Raw genomic sequence first — 20,893 nt, 5'->3', positions numbered from 1 at the left:
TGTAATAACCTCCTGGGTACACACCCTTCCAGAACCCTTAGGATATGAGGAAAGCTGCTATGCAATTATAAAACTGCATAGGAAGGATAGGCTTTAGAGAAAAAAAGAAATGAATCGGTGACACCACTGCATGCATCCTTCCACTATGCTACCTCAGTCCTCCAAGATCTGAATGCACACAGCTTGGTATTAGGTAGCACATAGTAAAAGAGGGAATAAAGAAATAAAGACACAGCCATTTACTAAATAGAAATGATAAGGTTCTCAATAATGATGCTGAATAAACAAATTGTTCCATTAATAGTAGATTCTGTATTTAAAAAAAACAAATCAAAACAAACACCACAGCACACGTATGACGCAGAAGAATGTGACAGCACTGCCTCTGCAGGCATAAACAATCTAAAAATCAAGAGCACTATACAGCTTCAACCCAGAAGTCCTTAACAAACTGGTTGGTGGTACCCCTGCCATAGCACTCATGTTAGGAAGTCTCATTATGCTGAAAGCATCTCAGTATGAAAAGAAAGTGAGTGTTTTCTTCATGTTTTAAATAGGTAAAACAGAACCTGGGTCCTGGTTAGGTTCTTGTGAAAATAACAGGGAAATTTTATTACAATTGGTTAGTTAAAAGCAGGAATACAATTAAAAAGACAATGTCTCACAGAATGACAAATTGTCTAAAAACCACCCTGTTCTTTAGAGACAAGAATGGCATTGTCCACCTGAACATTTCCTACAGCTCATGAACTCTTTTCAGTCTTCCAACATACGAAATTTGCAACAAACCCACCAGTTTAAAACCACACCTGCAGCTGGTGACTTTCTATCAACAAGGACTTTCTCCATCAGCTTTCCAAAACACAGCAGAAAATCACTTCTGAGATCTTTATGAAATCTTTATGAAAACAAATCCATCCTTCCTTCATGGATTTTTCTTGTTAGTGGAATTCATTAGTTTATTTGTTAGTATTACCTTCTTTACAACCCTTTGCATGGTACGGATATTAAAGAACACGCTAGGTCTCCAGGGACTAGACCAGGAAGTGTTAGGGCAGCAAGCTCCTAGCTTTCATAGTGATATTCAGCTGCTTTGCATATAATAGAGAAGAACTATGAACTGATATACTTTGACAAGGACCTTCTACAACTGTTCATGGAAAGCAGATTTCAGAAACATACAACCTTGGCATTTTCTCTTTCCTGTTTTTTTGAGAGAACTCTTTGCCGTCATATTTGCAACAATCTCATCTGATCACTGACATTTGCGTACTGTTGTTTACAGTCTGTGCCAGGCACAGCTTATTAATAAGTGTGCCATTTATTCTAATATGAGGGAAATGCAACTCATACCAACCTTACAAACAGCTAACTTGCCTTCTAGTGCCCAGCCTATTTTTTACAGCAACTTGCTTCATCCTGCTTTTCAATTACATTACGAGTACTTAAATGTTAAATTTAGCTTTCCAGTTAATGGATCAGATTTATGCAGTTGTATCAGAACTTGTGGTCTTGGTGTTTTCCTTTGTCAGAAAGGGCCATCTTTGTAAAATTATATTTTCATATGAAACTATGAATACAGGAATGTTTCGCTAAACTTCATCTAGCAGTATGCCTACCACCAGCACACTGGCAGCAGCTATATGGAGCTGCATGGAAGATTCCATCCTCTACAATTTCTCTTCAATACCGCCAGGAAAATAAGGGAGTAGCGCCACAAGCCTCTTCTCAGCATCTGCCAAATTCCTTTCCAGAAGGAAAGATTCCAATTGCTCCATGGTAGAGTTTAGTTTTCATAGGCATAAGTTGTGAAAAGGTAGGATGCACAAGAGTATTTTTAAGAGATTAAACTATTTCTTACCATAAATTGGCTGGTAAATATATAAAAGTAAGATTTATGACCTCAGCCACCTAGTACTTAGGTGTTAAATCTAAGCTGGTAAACAGAGAGAGAAAAACATTACAGAAGAGTCTAGAAGACTCGCTTAAACTGCTAACCTATTAAATCATAGAATCATAGAATAGTTAGGGTTGGAAAGGACCTTAAGGTCATCCAATTCCAACCCCCTGTCATGGGCAGGGACACCTCACACTAGACCATGTTGCCCAACACTGTCTAATCTGGCCTTGAACACTGCCAGGGATGGAGCATTTACCACTTCTTTGGGCAGCCTGTTCAGTGCCTCACCATCCTCACAGTAAATAACTTCTTCCTTACATCTAACCTGAACTTCCCGTTTAAGTATGAGTCCAATCCTCCTTGTCCTATCACTATGATCCCTGATGAAGAGTCCCTATCGTAAATGCCACACAGTGAATTGGTTTGTGATAAATTCAGTTTGTACCTCTTACCCGTGCTAAAATATCTCTGACATGGCAGTAAAAGACTGCTGTCTGGATCAGCCCTTTAGTGGCTAAATTAGGTTGGAGAAAAGTACAAGATGAAAACCTAATCTTCTGGCAGTATCCTTTGCATTCTTTATGATCAAGAGCCTGGATTAAATTCCCAAGTGCACTACCAACACTCTGTGTTACATGGGGTTTGTTCTGTTAGTGGCCAAGCTGCCATCTGTAAAAAGAGAGCAGAACATTTTTTATCCTGCTCATTCTTTGGTGTTTTCTGTAAGGTCTTCAGGGTCACATCCTATTCTTTTCCTCCATGCCATCTCATCCCTCACAAGAAAAAAAAATTAAATCAGGTCATGGAAGAGGGGGAGGATGTTTATATTATGGTATGGAGAACATTGTCATCAACTAGTAACTTTGAAGAATTATCCTGAAGATGAAAGATGCAGATGAAGGACCAGACCCTGTCCGGCAGTCACATGGCATAAAGAGAATGGTTTCTGAGGAAATGGATGTCTAGGAAGTAATTTGAAGTTAAAAATAGCTTTCTACATGCAGCCCCGGGAAATGCAGAGATTTATCAGCACTGGCACAGCCTCCAGCAGAGGAATTAGCAAACCTGGAAGAAAAAAAGCTTATAACATCTACTGAACTATGACTAGGTAGATCCCTAGGCTAAGTGCAGTGAAAAGTGTTTCTAGTTAGTCTGCACTGACCCCTAACCACCAAATGCCCAGGACATTCCTGCTTATTGAATATGGCAAAGGGGATGGAAATTAAGTCAAGGAAGAGACAAACCAGGATCATGAAACCCAGTCATGACAACTAGCAAACAGACATAAAGAAGCAAATGCTAAACACATGTGCATAAGCTGAAAAGTAGAATAGAGACTCCCTAGATCAGACATCTATTGGTTTCTGAAGGAATCCTGCAAGGTAAGCTATGACTAAACCCAAATCTGTGAATTGAAAGGAGAATGAAAAGGAAAGGTTGAAAAGCGTGAAAGAGGAGAGAGAGATATTTGAAGTGTAATAAGAAGAACTGATTTTCCAATTTTGTGTGTATACATATAAACACAGACGTGTATTTAATTAAATATGCAAATGGAACAATGTAAGACACTCAAACACTACAACTGCCAAATGTGGACAACTCACAATCTCTTTAAATCCCAACTCAACGCTTGGACAAGTCAAGATGGATTTTCTTTACTTTTACTGACAGAAATCATCTTAGCACTGTGGGCTGCTACTCCAGCCTCTCTCCAGAGATTTACACAAATTCTAATGAAGAAATTGGAGGAATATTTTGCATGGTCTAACACAACTGACAGGAAAAAAAAAAGCACAGCAAATAAATTGCAGACCATGCCACATTAGTCCTAAATGCCACAGATTAACTGCAAGGGAGAATTAGAGAAAGATACTCCAAAAGCAACAGATAACTAGATAGACAAGAAAACAATAACCAAAAGACAACAGAGACATAAAGATGAGGGGGACCTACTAGTTGGTTGCTTTGTGCTATCACAATGCATCCTTTTAGAAGTGGAGAGCAGAAATCAAAGTATTCAGACTGCTCCCCATGGACATGGTGTGCTGCAACCCAGAGGGAAAAAAGATATGCCCAGGAGAGCTAAAAAAGCAAAATGCCAAGATACACAAGCTTTCTGAAACCACGCTGCTTGTTGTGGTCCCAAGTATGCTGTGCACAAGACTGTGCATGGCTACAAAACAGGCTAAGGGGAGCAATGGCGAGGGGCAGCAGCTGTCAAAGCACCAAAGTACAAAGTAACTTCAAACACCAAACAGCAATGCGGGCAGAACTGAAGGCAATGACACTGCTAGACCAGGTAGGCACCATTTCCAGATTGAGGAGGGAGAAATCAGGAACGCAAAGAAAGGGTCTCAGCCAGAGGGAAAGTGTGACCCAGAGAAGGACAGCAGTGACAAAGAGGTTCTCAACAGGTCAAACAAAATTGATCCCACTTTTTGTGAAATGACAGTTGATGTCCTTTGTCAAGGAGGCCTGACAGGCCACAGTTGCATGGCAAAAAAAGGCAATTTCTAGGATACAGTATGTATGAGGCTGGTGAAAGCTCAGTTAGAAAGGAAAACCATGAACTATCAGAGCCCTCAAGGGGAAAAAAAAGGTAAGATATCAGGAAATCAATCTGTGCAGAGAAGGCTAGGATGCTAACTCAAATGACAGCACCAATATCAAGTCTTCTTAATAACGAGACAATTTAATAAGTATGGAGCCCTGATGGTATGCTGAACATTAAAAAGAGTGATATTTTCATTGCTCACTGTTTCAGAATAGCACAACAGCCAAGCTTTTAGAGGAAGGTGAGTCTGGATGTTCTCCTAAAATCTGCACATTTCTCTTATGAAAGGATGAGGATTAAGCTTGTTCACACTGTTCGAAGTATTTGCCACCTGAGAGATGTCTTTCCAGTATGAATACCTTCACTCACAGCCAGCACAGTGTAAGAGGTGCAGAACCTTTTTTCAAACTGTAACTTGGATTACTGTTGTGAGCAATACACTTTCTGTAACAGATTCTCAGTGGGAGGGAGAGCCTTAGTACCCAGAACTTCCTGAAAGGACTAGAAAGTCAGGGATGACTTAGACTACCTTATGGCTGTTCGGCAAATTGTTTCTTTATTTCCAAAGACGCTTCTGTTGCTCATGCCAAGATCTGAACTTCAGGTTTGGATCCAAAAATATCACCTTTGTGTGGAAAAAGCACAACACAGTTTTTGCTCACGGCTTAAATCAACATAACTAAGATTTATGAATTGTACCAGTTTGCTTTTGGTAGGAAACTGACTTTGTAGACAGAAGAGTGGTCACCTGCATTTCAGTTTTTTCACTAGTTTTCATCTCCAGTGAAGAAACATAGAAGAAACTGGCGATTATGCCCCTGTTCTCAGAACACATAAAACAGAAGACAATCAATCATGCTGCAGAGAATGACTATGACTGGAAGGATACTTCATTACCTTGGCTTTTCATGTTATTTTTGGCTTCCAAGAGAGTAAGGTGTGATGGTTTACAGTGTGAAGCGTAGTTTAGAGAGATCTTTAGGCTACTATACCACACTTCCCAGCTGGAAAGTAGCTATTCCATATGAAGGCTTTTATTTTACTTCTGAGAGGAAGTCCTTAAATGTAACGAGCCCTTCCTTTCCTTTAAAGGACCCCTTTGGGATCTGTGCCAAAATAGAAATGGTGAAATTAGGAATTTCTTTCCTGCCAGGGTAGAGAGCTTCAAATGACTGTCTCTCATTACTTGCAAGGATGAGCTTCTGGTTTTGACAACCTTATTAATTACCCTAGTGCTCTGGCACAGCCAACACTATCGTGGCTATTCTGATATTCTTAACACCCACAAACTGTGCTTTGAAAATATCCCCCAGCCCTTATATTCAGGCAGCTTTAAGGAAGGAAATGAGTAGTAGAAAACCCAGATAACTGATAGCTAAACCATACCAGCACTGACCTTATCCATTTTATGACAAGGCAGCCTCTTTCATACATTCCTTTCAAAGACGTTTCAGCCTGTCATAAGCTTCATGCTGAAGATGAAAACATCACACAAAAACACTGCCCCAGTGTAAAACCAGTGCAAGGACATTAAAGCAGAAGAAACCAGAAGGAGTGTCTGCAAAGAAAAGATTCTTGGGAAAACTTCTAATTTCCTTTCAGACCATGGATAAATGGATTAAACACTAATGAACAAAATAGTGCCTGAAAGAAAATGACTGGGGACAATCCCTCCCATCAGTCCTGAGCCATTTCATTTGCAGGCAGTAGGGAAACGCAACTGGATACGTTTCTGAATATATCTGGAAAGTGTCTGTATGCATGAGAAACGAGCACACAAAAACACTGGATGCAAACAAACAGAACACATGAATGTTTAATTCTCTGGATATCTCAAGGAAAGCTCTTAATTTTGTTCAAGAGATAATAAAACCATCTTCTATTAGAATGAATTCGTGAAGCACTGTGGCTGCTGGAGTCCAGACCTGTTTCACCACCACTTACGTTCTGAAGTACTAAGCTCTTTTGGAACCGTGAGAAGTGCACTCTCTGCAAGTGATCAGTGAGGAAATGGTATGAGACCATCTACTCCTTTCGGTAATTACTTGTTTTACCCAGGCCTTTATCAGAGAATTATGACAGAGACTACATATCCCAGTAGTGTCTCCCTACATACCACTACCGTTGGCCTGCAGATGGAGTTTTTTTGCTGGCAAGGGGTCACTCCAGATCTGACCACACAAGGCAGAAAAACAAGGTTTCTATCCCTCAGCCCTCAAATGAGCAAGCTAAGTTGAACAGCAGACAGCCTCAGTTCTTTGCTCCAAGAACGCAGCCAGTACGCATAAGCCAGTACAATGAAGAAAACAAACAACATGAGGTCAAGAGCTCGTGCAGTTTTCTTCTCTGTTGGCCCCCAATAAAAGCTGGAATCATGACAAGACCTAAAGCAAACCTGACTCTGCCCCCAGTGCGGTACATCAATGTGGAGTCCCTCATATAAGGCAGCTTGCAAAGTGACAAAACGCCTCACAGTGGCATGTAGCTTTTAACACTTAATACAAGCACTGCCTGAAAGGCTCTTGAATTCTACACAATTCCTACACTTTCAGTTCACACTCTTCTGACATCCAGGAAGGAGCTACCAGACCAAGCATGAGTTCCTTGACTTGTTTCGATCACCAAATGCAGCACAACTGCCACAGTCTCTGTACACTGAGATCATGCTTGGACTGCTCATCCAGCATCTCATTTTACCTTTTCAGCTGTAAACAGCCTGAAACTGTAGCTGTAATTAGCAGATTATTATCCACAGGAAAAGACTAAATACGTATTTGAGTAATACTGTTCTTTTCAGTATATGATTGCCAAGAGCTCCCACCGCCCACCTGAGACTCTACTGGATATTGTTCCAGGGGAGGGAGGAGAGAGTAATTTGGAAAAATCATTGGTGTCGTTTCAGTCTGCCATCAGTGCTCAGCAGAACTTCTTCCAGAGCTCGCACGGAATCGCACTCAAAATGTCCTTTCTGTGCCAGCTCCCCCTTGAGGACATCCCAACTCCTCTGCACCAGGAAGTTGAAAATGATGTTGTAAATACCAGAATTGTCCCAAGCACTGCCGAGAATGCCTATCACCACAACAGCCAGCTGCCTGGTCAATAAAAGCTACTGCTTTGCAAGCAGAGGATGAACTCCTCTTTGCCTATAGTAATGAGAAAATGTGACAGAGCACACACAACATATGCACTCTGAGGGAACTGCACAGACAATGTAGGTAGTATATTCTTTTGGAAGCAGGTGTTGAAGCATTTCAATACAAGAAAGACACTGAGGTGCCAGAACATCTCCAAAGAAGAGCACCAAAGCTGGTGAAGGGTATAGAGCACAAGTCTTACGAGGAGCAGCTGAGGGGAAAGGAGGAAAGGAGGTTCAGGGAGACCTTATCACTCTACAACTACCTGAAAGGAGGATGTAGCGAGATGGGGGTCGGTCTCTTCTCCCAAGTAACAAGTGATAGGAAAAGAGGAAATGGCCTCAAGCTGCACCAGGTGAGGTTTAGATTGAATGTTAGGAAAAATCTTCACCAAAAGGGTTGTCAAGCACTGGAACAGGCTGCCCAGGGAAGTGGTTAAGTCACCATCTCTGGAGGTATTCAAGACACGTAGATACACTCAGGGACATGGTTTAGTGGTTGACTTGGCAGTGTTAGTTGGACTAAATGATCTTAGAGATCTTTTCCAACCTAAATGATTCTATAATTCTATGATTCTATGTGCATTGCCCTCCACCAAAGAATGGCTTTGACAAGAAGTAGTTTCATCTTGTATTAAGAAAAAGAGAGCCATGTAACCTGCCACAGTGCCATAACCACACCTGAAGTATCCAAGCTAGGATCTGTTATTTTATCCTTCTATACCACAATATTTTGTGATATAGAGGACTGGGTAAACCGTAGGTACTCGTGGGGCACTGAATTCCTACTTTACCATCTCCTACTCAGAGCAAGACTAGGTTTTAAACTTACTCTGATGCATGTTGGAAAGCCAGTTCAGTTCCCAGCATAGTAGTAAGGCAGAATTCATTGATAGAGCTCTGTGAGGGAGGAGGCCTGCATTTGAGAGCAGTTCTGGCCACTGCTGTCACTTAACATCAACACACCAAGGGCACACAGTACAGTGCCCGGGCCTGTGTCTCTGAAGAAGAGATGCAGTTACCATGCCAGTGAAGTTGAACAAACACCTACCTGTACAATCATCGCCCCAGCACAGCCCTGTCAGGTCCAGTGGCAAACACCTTTCAAACATCTTCCTCACAGTCTCAGCTAGAAATTGTTGCCAGCTTCCAAGGTACAGACCACAACTTTGCCAGGAAGGGATCCAGCAGCATGTGGAATCTGCCAGTGCCAGCAGAGGCTCCCAAATGGGCTTCTTAACAGCTGAGCCTCTCAGTGCCAGCTGGCCTCCAGAAGAGGAAAGCAATCAAACAAACACTCAGAGGAGGCTAAGAAGGTGGAATGAAAAACTGAGCACAAATTTAAGCAGGGTATTTAGCAGTTTGGCAGCCAAGATTTTAAATGTCTTCCTTGCGTCATGGCTAGTGTTCTCTGCTGCTGTAAGCAGTGCTCGCCTCCAAAGCACACTCAACTTGTGTGCTTTATTTATTGTATACACTTATTTTTTCCTCTTCATGCATGTGAGAATCTGGGCTTTGAAACCAAAGGCATAGAGACACCAAGTGATTGCTTTGCATTATTTTAAAGCTCATGCTATGTGTGAGTAGCAGAAGCAGAGAAACAAGCTATGTACTTCTAACAAGACCTAGACCAGTGCACTGCTCACTGACCTCAACCTGCAAGGCACACCTACCCACTGTGTGTAAGAGATACCAAGAGATACAGGAGAAAAAGCAAGATGCAGCAGTAGGGCTGATGAGATGCAACAAATTTGCATAGCAGGCAAAATTGCCAGAAAGTTTCCAAGACCTGTAAAAACAAATTTGACTTCATAAAACTGATGATGTTCGGCATACAACTCTGTCAAAAAGATGAGGGAGATGGAGAAAGAGAAGCTGATTACTGTACTTCAGTTAGCATTCACAAAAGGTGCTACTTTCAAATAGCACCAGCATTTGGTTGCACCTAGAAACTCAACACCACCAATTATGGCTATATTCTCTTCTCTCTTTTTTTCCACAGGTGAAACTGTACTCTGAAAATTGACTGTCACAAATGACTGAGCTGGCATGAAGAATATCAATCATGTCACCAGACAAACAAGAGGAAATTTTACATCTATTCATTGGCGCCATGCCTCCTCAGAAGCAGATAAGGATACATTATGGAAAAGCAATACAAATGCACACCTTTAAGGAGAACACTCTTTTTCCCCTTCACCAATGGAAAAGCCAATGCCATTAGAAAGCTCTTATCAGTAACCCAACATTCAGTGTGAAAGAATAACCTTTATTTTTTCAAAGCAACATATTTATATTTCCACTGAAATTGAGTTATAGTTTCTACTTGTGTTTCATTAAAAAAAAAGGCCAAAAAATAAAAATAATAATGTGCACTGAACCTATTTCAAGGAACTAAACACACTGATTTATGTCGCACCACATCTGAATAAGGGAGATAAAATAGCTAAAACAGAACAAAGATTAAGGCACCAAGACTAAGTAGCCTTCCTCAGATCATACAGAAAGCTTGTGACAGAACTGGAAACCGGCCCTAGGAACTGACTCCCCTTACCATATTGAAAAGAACGAGATAATACAACCTTAAAGTTCACTTTGCCTAACTCAAATTTAAAGTCACATTAAAAAGAAAACAGGATTTATTCTGTACATTCATCTTTAGTAGTGTGTTAGGACGACTGAAAGAATGACAAATCTTTCCAGTGCTGCCAGGGCTTATAATTCTATTCTGAATTCAGTCTCTAATAATTCTACTCGAATTCAGTTCTCTGCAGTGTTTTCTTAAACATGCAGTTTCTGGACCCATGTAATGACATGAAAATTACAGCAACAAAAATTGTTTAATAGTTACCCAGGATAGCAAACACAAACTGGAAAGACTCAGAAACCAGATGGCTCATAAATATGTTTGGTTTAATTTGATGATTTTTAACCCTATCTTGGGATGTGAAACCTTGGAGAGTTTAGGTACCGGAAAATGGAGCTTGCTATACATTTACCCTTTACAGAGTTCAGAAAGACTAAGGTACTTTCAGCTGTCAGTTCTCACCAGCCTTATTCTCACCCAGAATAAAAGGACTGTTTAAAACTTAAACAGGGGAACTTTAGACTGGATATAAGGAGGATATTCTTTCCTGTTAGGGTGGTGAGGCACTGGAATGGGTTGCCCAGGGAGGTTGTGAATGCTCCATCCCTGGCAGTGCTCAAGACCAGGTTGGACGAGGCCTTGGGTGACATGGTTTAGTGTAAGGTGTCCCTGCCTATGGCAGGGGGGTTGGAACTAGATGATCTTAAGGTCTTTTCCAACCCTAACGATTCTATGATTCTATGATATGCTTAAGAGTATTCTTAAATGCAGCTGACCTTTTTATATATATATATATAAAATAAAAATATATAATATTAATAAAATATATAAAAATATATATTATTTGTAATATATATGAATATATATAAAAAATATATATACCTATAAAACTCATGCTAGAACTTATAAAATATCTTGTGTATAAAATTCAAGCCTGGGCCCAAAACTATTTTACTGTTTCCCTTTTAGATGATAAATATAAACCCCAGCTCTCCATCCTCAGAACCCATTCAGTCCTATCCCAAACTGTTTCAGAACAGTCTGTAAGTGGTATGGGTCAAAGCTGAAGACAGACTATTTTGTCTGAAGGGGAGACTTGGAGACTACACAGCAGCACTGTGTACCTCTTATTCCTCAGTACTGTAGCATCAATGATAGGAATCAGACTGCTAGTTGAATTTTGTCCCTTAAAACCATTTTGATGACAGGATGCCAAAAAGTCACAAGGTCTAAAAATAAGAAATTGTCATAAACAGAACTAGAGAGCTAACAATGTATTTCTATTTTCACAGTGGTACATTTCATACGGAGGTTGTTGGCTCACTGACATGTAGCATACAAGGCTGACATCAAGCACTTGCTTCCTTGCAAGAGAGTGGAAAGCAGATTAAGCTATATAAGGGTGCATTCATGTAGTCTAAGTTCAGATATCTAATAGGTTAGTTTCACAGGACACTTATTTCAGTGAGTGGGGGGAGAGATTCAGAAAAGAAAGCCCCAACACCTTGAGGGCTTCCTAAATAATCCCTTCCCCATCTCCTCTTCCTCTGGCCCTACTGAGAGATTGACTCCCTTCTTGTCTTTGGTCAGCACCATCTCCTCAGTTGTACCCACACAAGCGGTATAGGGTCACACTACAGCTGGACCATTAAATTAATTACAAAAAAAGAAAGCTGCCTTTTAACCTAGATAATTTCAAAGCATCCCTACTGACAGCTGAGAGCGTGCTACTCTTTGGGGATTAGCAGGTGAGGTCAAGGTGGGCATGAGTGCAGGAGAGCTGAGGTAAACATCACCTGAATGTTGACCTTCTTCATGTTCACTTGATCTCAGGAGTCCAAAGAAATCCAGCAGAAGAATCAGCCCTTCTACATCTGAAGTTCTGCATTTACTTGACACAAGGCACCTCGCACCATTCTCGGTAGAAGAATGTCACCACCATAATTAACTGGGCTGTTGCTTGTCAATCCTCATCCTTGCAGCCACAAAGCAATTTCTGTCAGTAATGAAATAACTTCTCTAGCCTACTCCACACATACTCTGGTACTGCAATGAATGCCAATTCTGCTGAAGCTTAATTTAAACTATTAGCTAGATTTACCAGAGCTGATAGCCTGTACAGTCACATCCCACATAAACCCTGCAAAATGGTGACCTATATATTAAATACATAATTAAAATATTACCACAAAAAAATCACAAGCAAACCCTGACCATTGCACAGTTTTGGGTAACTGCTTCCACTGAGGAATGTGTGGAAGACACAATGTTTAAAGCAAAGACTTTTTTCTGTATCTTTTCAGGTCCTATAATAAGTGAAATAGTAGTTATTCTCCATCAGAAAAAAAAAAACAAAAAACAACAAAACAACTTTCATTGCTTTTTATGCATATATATGCAGGAAGACACACATGAGAGGAAAACAATATTTGGGAATTACAGTATTCCCAAACAATATACAATGTTTGGGAAGGAAGAAATAAAAAAAGCTACACACTATCCAAAATTTACCAGCTATGCAAATAGCTTTTAGAGTGAAGGTTAAATGCTTGTGTCTAGTCAGACCAGTCCAGCCCAGCCCAGCTCTGGATGAGGTGAAAAGAGCTAGATCTGCTCAAGTCTTTCAATTTTATACCCACCCGAATAGCTAGATTAAAGCCCTTTTGAAATAACTAAATGAAAGCCAGTTTGGTTTATTCATCTCATTTTGCTTATAATTAATACACAAGGGTTACATTACTGACTTTCAAATTTCTTCTTTAGGATTGCAACAGACTGACACAGTCTGTTAAACTCAGGGAAAGTTTAACCTAAGAACCCAATAGATCTTGAAGGGCCAGGAAGAATGTGGACTTCAGGACAGTTGAACAAATACTTGGTGACAGTAAGTATTCTGCAATGACTATGCTATCAGGGCTTGTAATACTCATAAAGCCCAGGGTAGCATTAAAATCTAGGCTGAACTGTTAGCCTGCATGGGGTTAAAGACAGCTTCTTTCAGAGGTTTTAAATACTATTTGGGCTCCTGTAGTGACTGTAAACACAGAAAATGCTCCCGTTGTGAATGAGTGTTACTCATGTAAAGAGATCTGAACTCCAGCACAGCACACATCAAAATGCCATAGAGCAAGCTCTAAAAACATGTGCAAGACCAAGGAAATTTCAAGCGATCATGTTTTGCTATGCCTCTATTTGCTGAAGGCAAATTAGCAAATACGTATTAATCACTCAGAGCTCAGAAGGAAAAAGAAATTATAAATAGCAGACACTTGGAAAATTGAAACTGCAGTTAAATATAACAACAGAAACAGAAAATCTGACAAAATTGAGACATTTAATGTATTAGAAGGGTGTGAGCATAATCATCCATGCTCCTTATACTGTCTAAAATACTAGTCAAGGCACCAGGGTCTGCAAAACTGCCAAATGAACTCTCCAGTGAAGCAAAGTTCAGTTCAGTTCCAGTTTGAATTCAGCTTTGCCTGAGGTTGCTCAGGTTCAGGCTGACAGCTGCTAACCCTTGTTTTGGTAATCCAAAACCACACTGTCTGGGCTCATAATCTCCACTGGAAAAGAGACTATGAGCTCTCCTCCATCCTGCTCCTCTGCCCAGCTCTGGCCATCTCCCATCCTCGCCATGTATTCCCACAGTTTCTTCCTGCCTTCTTAGTGCCAGGAAAATGGAACAGAGATTGTGAGGCAAAGCTACAAAGGGGAGGAAATGCTCAAGCGCTCAGAGTTCACCTCAGCATGTAGGAAAAGCTCTTGTTCAGAGCCACACAGCCACTCAAATCAGCTCTACATTGCAAGGAGGAAGCAGGCACTTATCAGGGTCCCTTGGGGAAGCAGAAGCTGAATACAAACTGTTCAGAAGCCCACCACAGTTTGAGACTGCTTCCAAGCCAGTGGACTCTCTGCTGTGGCAAGCAAGATATCAGCAAACTCTGACTGAACCAGAGGTTCTAATAAGACTGCCGTTATTGGGTCAGTTCTGATTCAAGGTGGGGAAAAAAGTTCCAATTTGGGGTTTGTTTGGCTCATAGCACAAAAACTCTTCACCATGACAGTGCAGGAGCAGGTGGACTTTATTCTGTGTACTAAAACACCATTACATCACTTCATGTCACTTTCTAATGTGTTTCTCACTCAGTTACATTATCACTCCTATATTTTTAATATATAAATATGTATTTCCATAGACACAGGAGAGAAATGTGGATGCTCTATCCCAGAAAGTTTGGCTGTTTATCCCTCAAACATATGCTGTGCTACAGACTGGGAAAAAAAACCCCACCCTAAGTGAGCAACAGAAATGCATGAATAAATGCATCATTCTTGGCTGATATGCCAAAGCTTATGGGATTTCAGATACCGATTAGCTGAAAATCTGTGATGTCTTATTAACAGACATGGCTCTCCCATTAGATAGGGCAAATGTTAAGCTGAGTTGCAAGGATAGATCTGTGCTTTTTGGAAAGACTTCAGCTTTCAATTTTATACTTCAGTCTCATTCTTGACTACCTTTAACTCTCATGAACCTGCTATGTTAATAGGTGTCTCCTCTGGTTTTGTAACCTCGGTGCCATTTTCATTCTATAGAATAGAATAGTTCAGTTGGAAGGGACCCACAGCAATCCTGCCAGTTAGAAATCTTAAGTTTTTCACCAACAAGTGGAAGACAAACTTGTAAAGACCTGTGTAATGTTTTGTGTTTGCCAGCCAGCTTTATGTTAAGGGGGATGTATAGAAAACCAACCTGAAACTCTCCTAAAAAGATAAAACCTTGCCTGTGAATAAGCATCTTACTGGAATTCTGAGTTCTTTATTTCCTCTGTACTTACAGCAGAGTTGCTTTTTCTAGTTGAGGAAGACTGGAAGGTGATTTCTTTTTCTTTTTATGTCATTTCTCTCTGTTTTCATTACTCCTGATGGGCCCTGTTGAGCTGGTAGCAAACACACTGGAAGAAGCTGCAATCTGGAGGTACACCACCTTGAGAGAAGCTCTTAGAAACAGCACACTTGAGGGAGGCAATATGCTTCAGTGACACCCTGTCACTTGCTGGGGAGCTGTAGTCCTTTAGGCAGTGCAGAGACCCAGGGAGGTCCTGATGCCCCATTCACTCAGTTGTAAAGGTCTTGCACCCTGAGCTCCCCTCTCGCACATGTGGCATAAAAGAGAAGAGCCTGGTGTTCCCCTGGCATAGCCCCTCCAACCCCTAATGGTGCTGAACCGAAGTTCCTCCTGTGCACATATAACCCACTGGTGTGATCTGTCACCACTCTCACCAGAGATCTTGGTTCTCCCTATTCACTCGGACCAGCCAGAGGTCACCTCTTTTCCAAGCTGACCTGCTATCCTACCTGCTATGGGTTGCACCTTTGTGCACACCCTGTCCGGCTCACTGTAGGCCACATCAAAGCACCGGGTTTGTTACACACCAGGAGAGGAGAGAAGCAGGGAGCAATTATAATGGAATGGGAGGAAGAGGAATTGTAAGAGGAAGGACTGATGCTGAGAGACAGGAAAAGACTAGAAGCCTGATCCAATTAATTAACATAATTAATGTCATTATTTTCCTTCTCTGATTTAAGCATTCGATACAGAAATCATGCTTACTCCTAAGAGTCTCAGATAAAAGTCTCCAGATACAGAAGGCAAGATGATGCACTGCTGTAACTGTGTTCCTATAGAGGTCCATCAATTTGCATTAACTGTGAATCCCATAGATTCCTTCCTCTCCATTTGTTTCTGGAAAGAGCCCACCTGCCTCTCCTCTCAGCAGCTGCTTTGTGCTTCTGCTTTTACTAAAGCTTTGCAGAAGTTCAGATTATGTTTCCTTTATTCCTGAGGAATTTTACCTGATACCAAGCTATAAACAACAGTTCCAGCCACCGTGTAGATGTGCAGTAATGAACACCAGCCTGAGGACCTGCGTGCACAAATCTAGGTACAAATCGGTATGTGGTCTGACAATGTAACTGAGTGGCCTTAATACAGGATTTTCCAAGTTACTGGTAAGCCCAAATAGATTCAAAACAAACAACCAGAAAACACACAAAATAATAAGAATGAAAAACACAAAAAAAAAAATCCCCAAACCAAACAAAAACCTGAACATCTTTTCAGAAGTTTTATACAATTGCAAAGACCAGCACATTTCAGGGAGCTGAACTATAATATTTCATGCCAAAACTAAGCATGGTTTAGGATTTTTAAACAAAGCTTTAAGATTTTCAGATAAAAAACTTCTCTAAGCAAAAGTTTGAATTAAAAAAATTCAACACTTAGACTGATTTAAATGTCTTAATACGAATTGACCACTGCACGCACAAACCCAGCCTCCACACGTAACAGCTCAAAACCTAGACCCCTTCCCTTCTTTCTGAAGTGTCACCACAGCAGCATTTTTCACTAAAATTAATTCAAGATGAGGATTTCTCTCCACTGTAGTCACAGACACCAGATGCAGTTCTGCACACCAGCACAGGCAGTGCGTTCCCCACCACATACAAGCAGGGTGAAGACAGGGACACTGCTGTGTATGTGTTGAAAGCTCTGGAGTGTGGGAGAGGAATGCTTTTGAGCATCTGAGTGGGGCATCCTCTTCTCCAACTTTGATCTTATGGACTAATTAGAAACTGTGCAGCTATGTAACACTGACAGAAAGATGCATTTCCCTGAGGACTGATCACAAGACATTGTGTTCATCTCTAAAGTGACAGTACACATGGCTCCACTACTTGATTTCTTCTTCTTCCACCTTAGCCCTCCCTCTTGATGTGGTTTACAGATCCCTACTGTTTGTCTGCATGTGCTTCCTTACTGCAGGATTGTGATATATCTATCCTATCCTTTTCCACTGACTTTCAGCTACAGTCACAGTGCCATAGGGCACAGTATCTGTAGATATGATGCCATTCACACAGTAAGGAACCATGGACCTAACTCTTCAGGCAGATTTAAAGGTTCATTTAGTGCTGTCCTTGTTGGAACTATTTAAGGAGCACACTACTGTATATGTGTGCTACTTTAACAGAGCAGAGGTAGGCACAAGAAGAACTAAGTAAGAGAGAAGTTCTTGAATGAACAGAAGAAAGAGAACATAGGGCTCCATCCCTTCCATTCCTGGCATGCTCTCCTCTAGACAGACAAAGGGGTACACCAAAGCAATATGGGTTTGTCTCAGTGAGACAGATGTGCTGATTTATATTAAGAACAAAATGAGATACTGCAGTCCTATATAATCATCTTCATGCATGTGCGGACTGATTGAACTTAAACCAGCTTAAACTGAGTTTATAAAACAGGGCAGCTCAATTCTGACAAACCCAGGGAGATGAAAAAAATCCTCAAGGCTTCTGAAAAGAGTTTGTTAGATGAATGCAAGGACAAAACAGCATCCAGGAATGGGGCATCCACCATTGCCATACTGACATATTATTCCACAAAAAAAACAGAAAGCTGTCTTTCTCACTCCTAAACCTGCCATCAACCACCCTATGCCCCTCTAGCTTAGAAAGTATTCAGCAAAACCCAGACCCATCACTGGTCCTTTGGCTGAAACTAAACATAAGACACCTTATTCTGTGACAGCTCCACTACAAGTATTGTAAAGGACTGTAAAGAAAGACATGACAAAACGCCTCTACTAATATTATCTCAAGAACTGTGGTTATACTCAATAGCTAAACTCTGAGCAATGCCATAAACATGACTGCACTTTGGGAAGGTGTTTGAGGTTTGCCCAGGACGTATGTTGCGCTGTAATTTTGCGGCTAGTTTGCCCTTCACGCCTAAAGGCAAGAGCATGCTATCTGGCCGAGCACAACCCAGCTTTTCATAGAGGAAAAAAGGACTCACCTACCCCTTCCACCAAGCTCAAGTAAACAAAGGAACATCATCCCTAAAGCAATACTGGTGCTTAAAATAAAAGGAAAATTCTCCCACACATTGATCTGGTGGCTTTTTTCACCTTCTTCCCAGCATCTCCTCAGACCTGAGGCTAGTGTGCAACTTCAGCCTCTGAACGACTGTAAAGTTGCTTCGACACTGAACAACGCACATCTGTCCTTTCCTGGTGGTGGAGTGGTTGGGTTTGGGGTTCTTTTCCTAAGGTTTTTTTGCTGCTCTTGTTTTCTACAACTTTCTCAATTTTCTCAGTCTTAATTTTTGCACAAAAAGAATTCCGATGTCCTCCAGTTATTTAGTGTGCCAAATTTTTTCAGTGGATAAGAACTCTGAAATTATCCATTTAGTATACAGCTCATCAGGAAGGCATATGTCAGCCAGTAAAACAAAAGACAGAAAAGTGGACCTATAAATTCCCTCATCACCAACACCTTGGGCTTTCCAAATAAAGAAGGAAATGTAAAGCCACTCTGAGAATATGCTCCAGAAAAACTTCCTCACTGGACACACAAATGGTTTCTAAAGTAATTGACTGCAGAGCCTGAGAGCTGACCATAATATCCCAGTGAGATGAGCAACCCCCATGTGAAGATTGTGACAGCAGCTATGCAGTTAAATGCTCATGCATCCAAGTCTCTCCCTGGGTGACTGAGATTATTTTTGGCAGAAGATTGGACAGAGATTGTAAAATGCACGTTTGTTTTCATTTAGCTCTTGACTTACTCTCTCCAAAACACACCTTTTTTATCTCTGCCCTAATACAGTCATGCTTCAAATCGCAGACTTGGAGATACAGCAAATATAATGACTACTCCTTACGCTAACCTCACCTGTATGTTGAAAGTCACTACAGCAAAAACACTGAGGTGATATTTAGCAGCTCTTGATAAGACTGCATGCCATGAGAACTGAGGCTGTGGGGGGACAAAGCAATGCTTGCATAGGCTACATTTGCCCTGGGACCCTTCAACAGTAAAACAATCTCCTCCCAATAGGAATAACAGGCCAGAAAAAGCCTGAATTCAAAAACTCTGTGCTATGGTTTAGCAATCAATTGTAAATAGAACTAAATTATGAAACCTGCTTAAAAACTGGTGTCCTAGTGGGTCTTGATATAAAAGAAAACATATACAGGTTCAGCATTTAGCCAGAGACAGAGAATTTCACTGCACTAGCAAGAGCTAGTTGTAGTGCCCAACAACTTCTTTGCCTTACCTCCTTTCCTGCCTGGAAGTAATATGATTTGTTACACTGAGAAATACAGAAGTGTCTCCTGAGCCTTGCCTAATGGTCAAGATGATGTTTTTATCTCAGCAGTAGGCGTACTGTTGTAACTTCTGCTCTCTGAGAAGTTCGACATGTCCTGATACAGGGTTTTCTCTCCTAACCTTCATAATGAGTTTGCTTGCCACCGTGCACATACAGGAAATATGTCCCACTCCTACCCTCTTCTCCCATCACTGGTTGTGTGCATGCTGCTGCTTCCCAACTTCTCTCCTATTACTGCTGCTTTCCCCTCCTGACATCTCCCTCCTTATTTCCTACTGTTATCTCCTTCCTCTTGCTGCATTTTAGAACCAAAGCTGACAACGACAAGCAGAGCAGCACAAAGATTCCTTTCAAAACAGCCTGAGCATCACTTTCTTGGTGGGAGCTCATAACTCCATCTTTCACAGTACCAATATATTCTTCTCCCTTTACCTGGCTCCCTCATGTCTCTCCTTAGACAAAGCATCATCTCCAAGTTACACCTTTTCCTGCAAGCAACCTTCACTGCTCCTGAAACATGACTTTGACTCACCTCTCCAAAATAGTCCCAGAGAAAGCAGTCCAGTAATCAGAGAAGCAAAATGGTCCTGGGGTATAACTGTTAATTTCATGCTGAACCCTTTTACAATGACAGTGCCTGCTTCCAGCCTAGAAGCCTCAGTCAGCAGCAGCCTTTCTAAAACTATGGATCAGCTATTCATTACACTTAACAAAATTTACTTAGAATCAATACCCATCATGATTTATCTTCCCACATGTCACCCACTTTATATACGTTTCATGCCAGTACTTTCTCCCCCTTCTTTTTTCCCCACTGTTTTGAAAATCATGCTTTACGGGTTTTAAATTAAAAAGAAAGGGGCAACACAGTCAGTCTGAATCCCTTGGCATAACAGGGAGTTTGCACCAGGAGATGGGGAAGAAGTTACTTACCCACGGTGGTGATCCACAACAGCAGCCGTGGGAGCCGGCTCATGGCTCAGCGGGGTGCGGGCAGGTCCCAGCCGGGTGCGCGGCTCCGGAGGGGACGTGCCCAGCGCTTCCTGCGGGCTCCGCAGGAGCTCTGAGGCTGGGCTCGGGCTCCTGCTGCCTTGGAAGAGAATTCCCACCTCCTGCTCAGGAAGGCTCGCATGGGTCCTAGAGCCACCCTTCCTCCCTCCCTCCTCCTCCTCCCCCTCCCTTTTTGCATGCCGCTCCTGCACGACCAGCAAATCCACAGCGCGGTTGCTTCAGACATGAACGCATCCATTTATAAATTTTTTAGGCATTAGTATTCACTAGGAAAAGCTGAATTCAGCATCTTACTGGGCTGTTCCTGCTTCTCAGTCTTCTCTTGCAGCTGCCTCAATGACACATGAAACACGCTGCCTGGACCAAACTCAGCTTGTATTTAAGATGATAGAGAAGGTTCCTTTGGCCTGGAAGTCCTTTCACTGACTGTCCTGAAAGATAAATCAGACCTATTTATACAGCCTAGGCACAGCCTTTCTTTCCTTAACTTCGCTTAGAGCCACTTAACTCCTGAGTAAAACAGTCTCAGT

The 20,893-nt window shown here is 41.5% G+C and overlaps 1 protein-coding gene across 2 annotated transcripts in view; it reads right to left on the bottom strand.

The window, feature by feature from the left end:
* The window catches only part of LTK (leukocyte receptor tyrosine kinase), a 95,690-nt gene extending 75,183 nt beyond the window's left edge, over nucleotides 1-20,507 (bottom strand). The window contains exon 1 of one of the 2 annotated variants that reach the window (XM_057403979.1): nucleotides 20,286-20,507. In XM_057403979.1, coding sequence (XP_057259962.1) covers nucleotides 20,286-20,328 — 43 coding nt within the window. In that variant the 5' untranslated portion in view covers nucleotides 20,329-20,507. The remainder of the gene's footprint in view (nucleotides 1-20,285) is intronic. The other variant, XM_057403977.1, reaches the window with a different exon arrangement.
* Between the last annotated feature and the right edge of the window lie 386 nt (nucleotides 20,508-20,893).

This window comes from Pezoporus wallicus, unplaced genomic scaffold (assembly GCF_028554395.1).
Source record: "Pezoporus wallicus isolate ANWC-B61680 ecotype Strahan unplaced genomic scaffold, APGP_CSIRO_Pwel_v1 contig_8673, whole genome shotgun sequence".
Lineage (NCBI taxonomy): Eukaryota > Metazoa > Chordata > Aves > Psittaciformes > Psittacidae > Pezoporus > Pezoporus wallicus.
The sequence above is the reverse complement of the archived record's forward strand: the minus strand, read 5'-3'. Positions and strand labels throughout refer to the sequence as shown.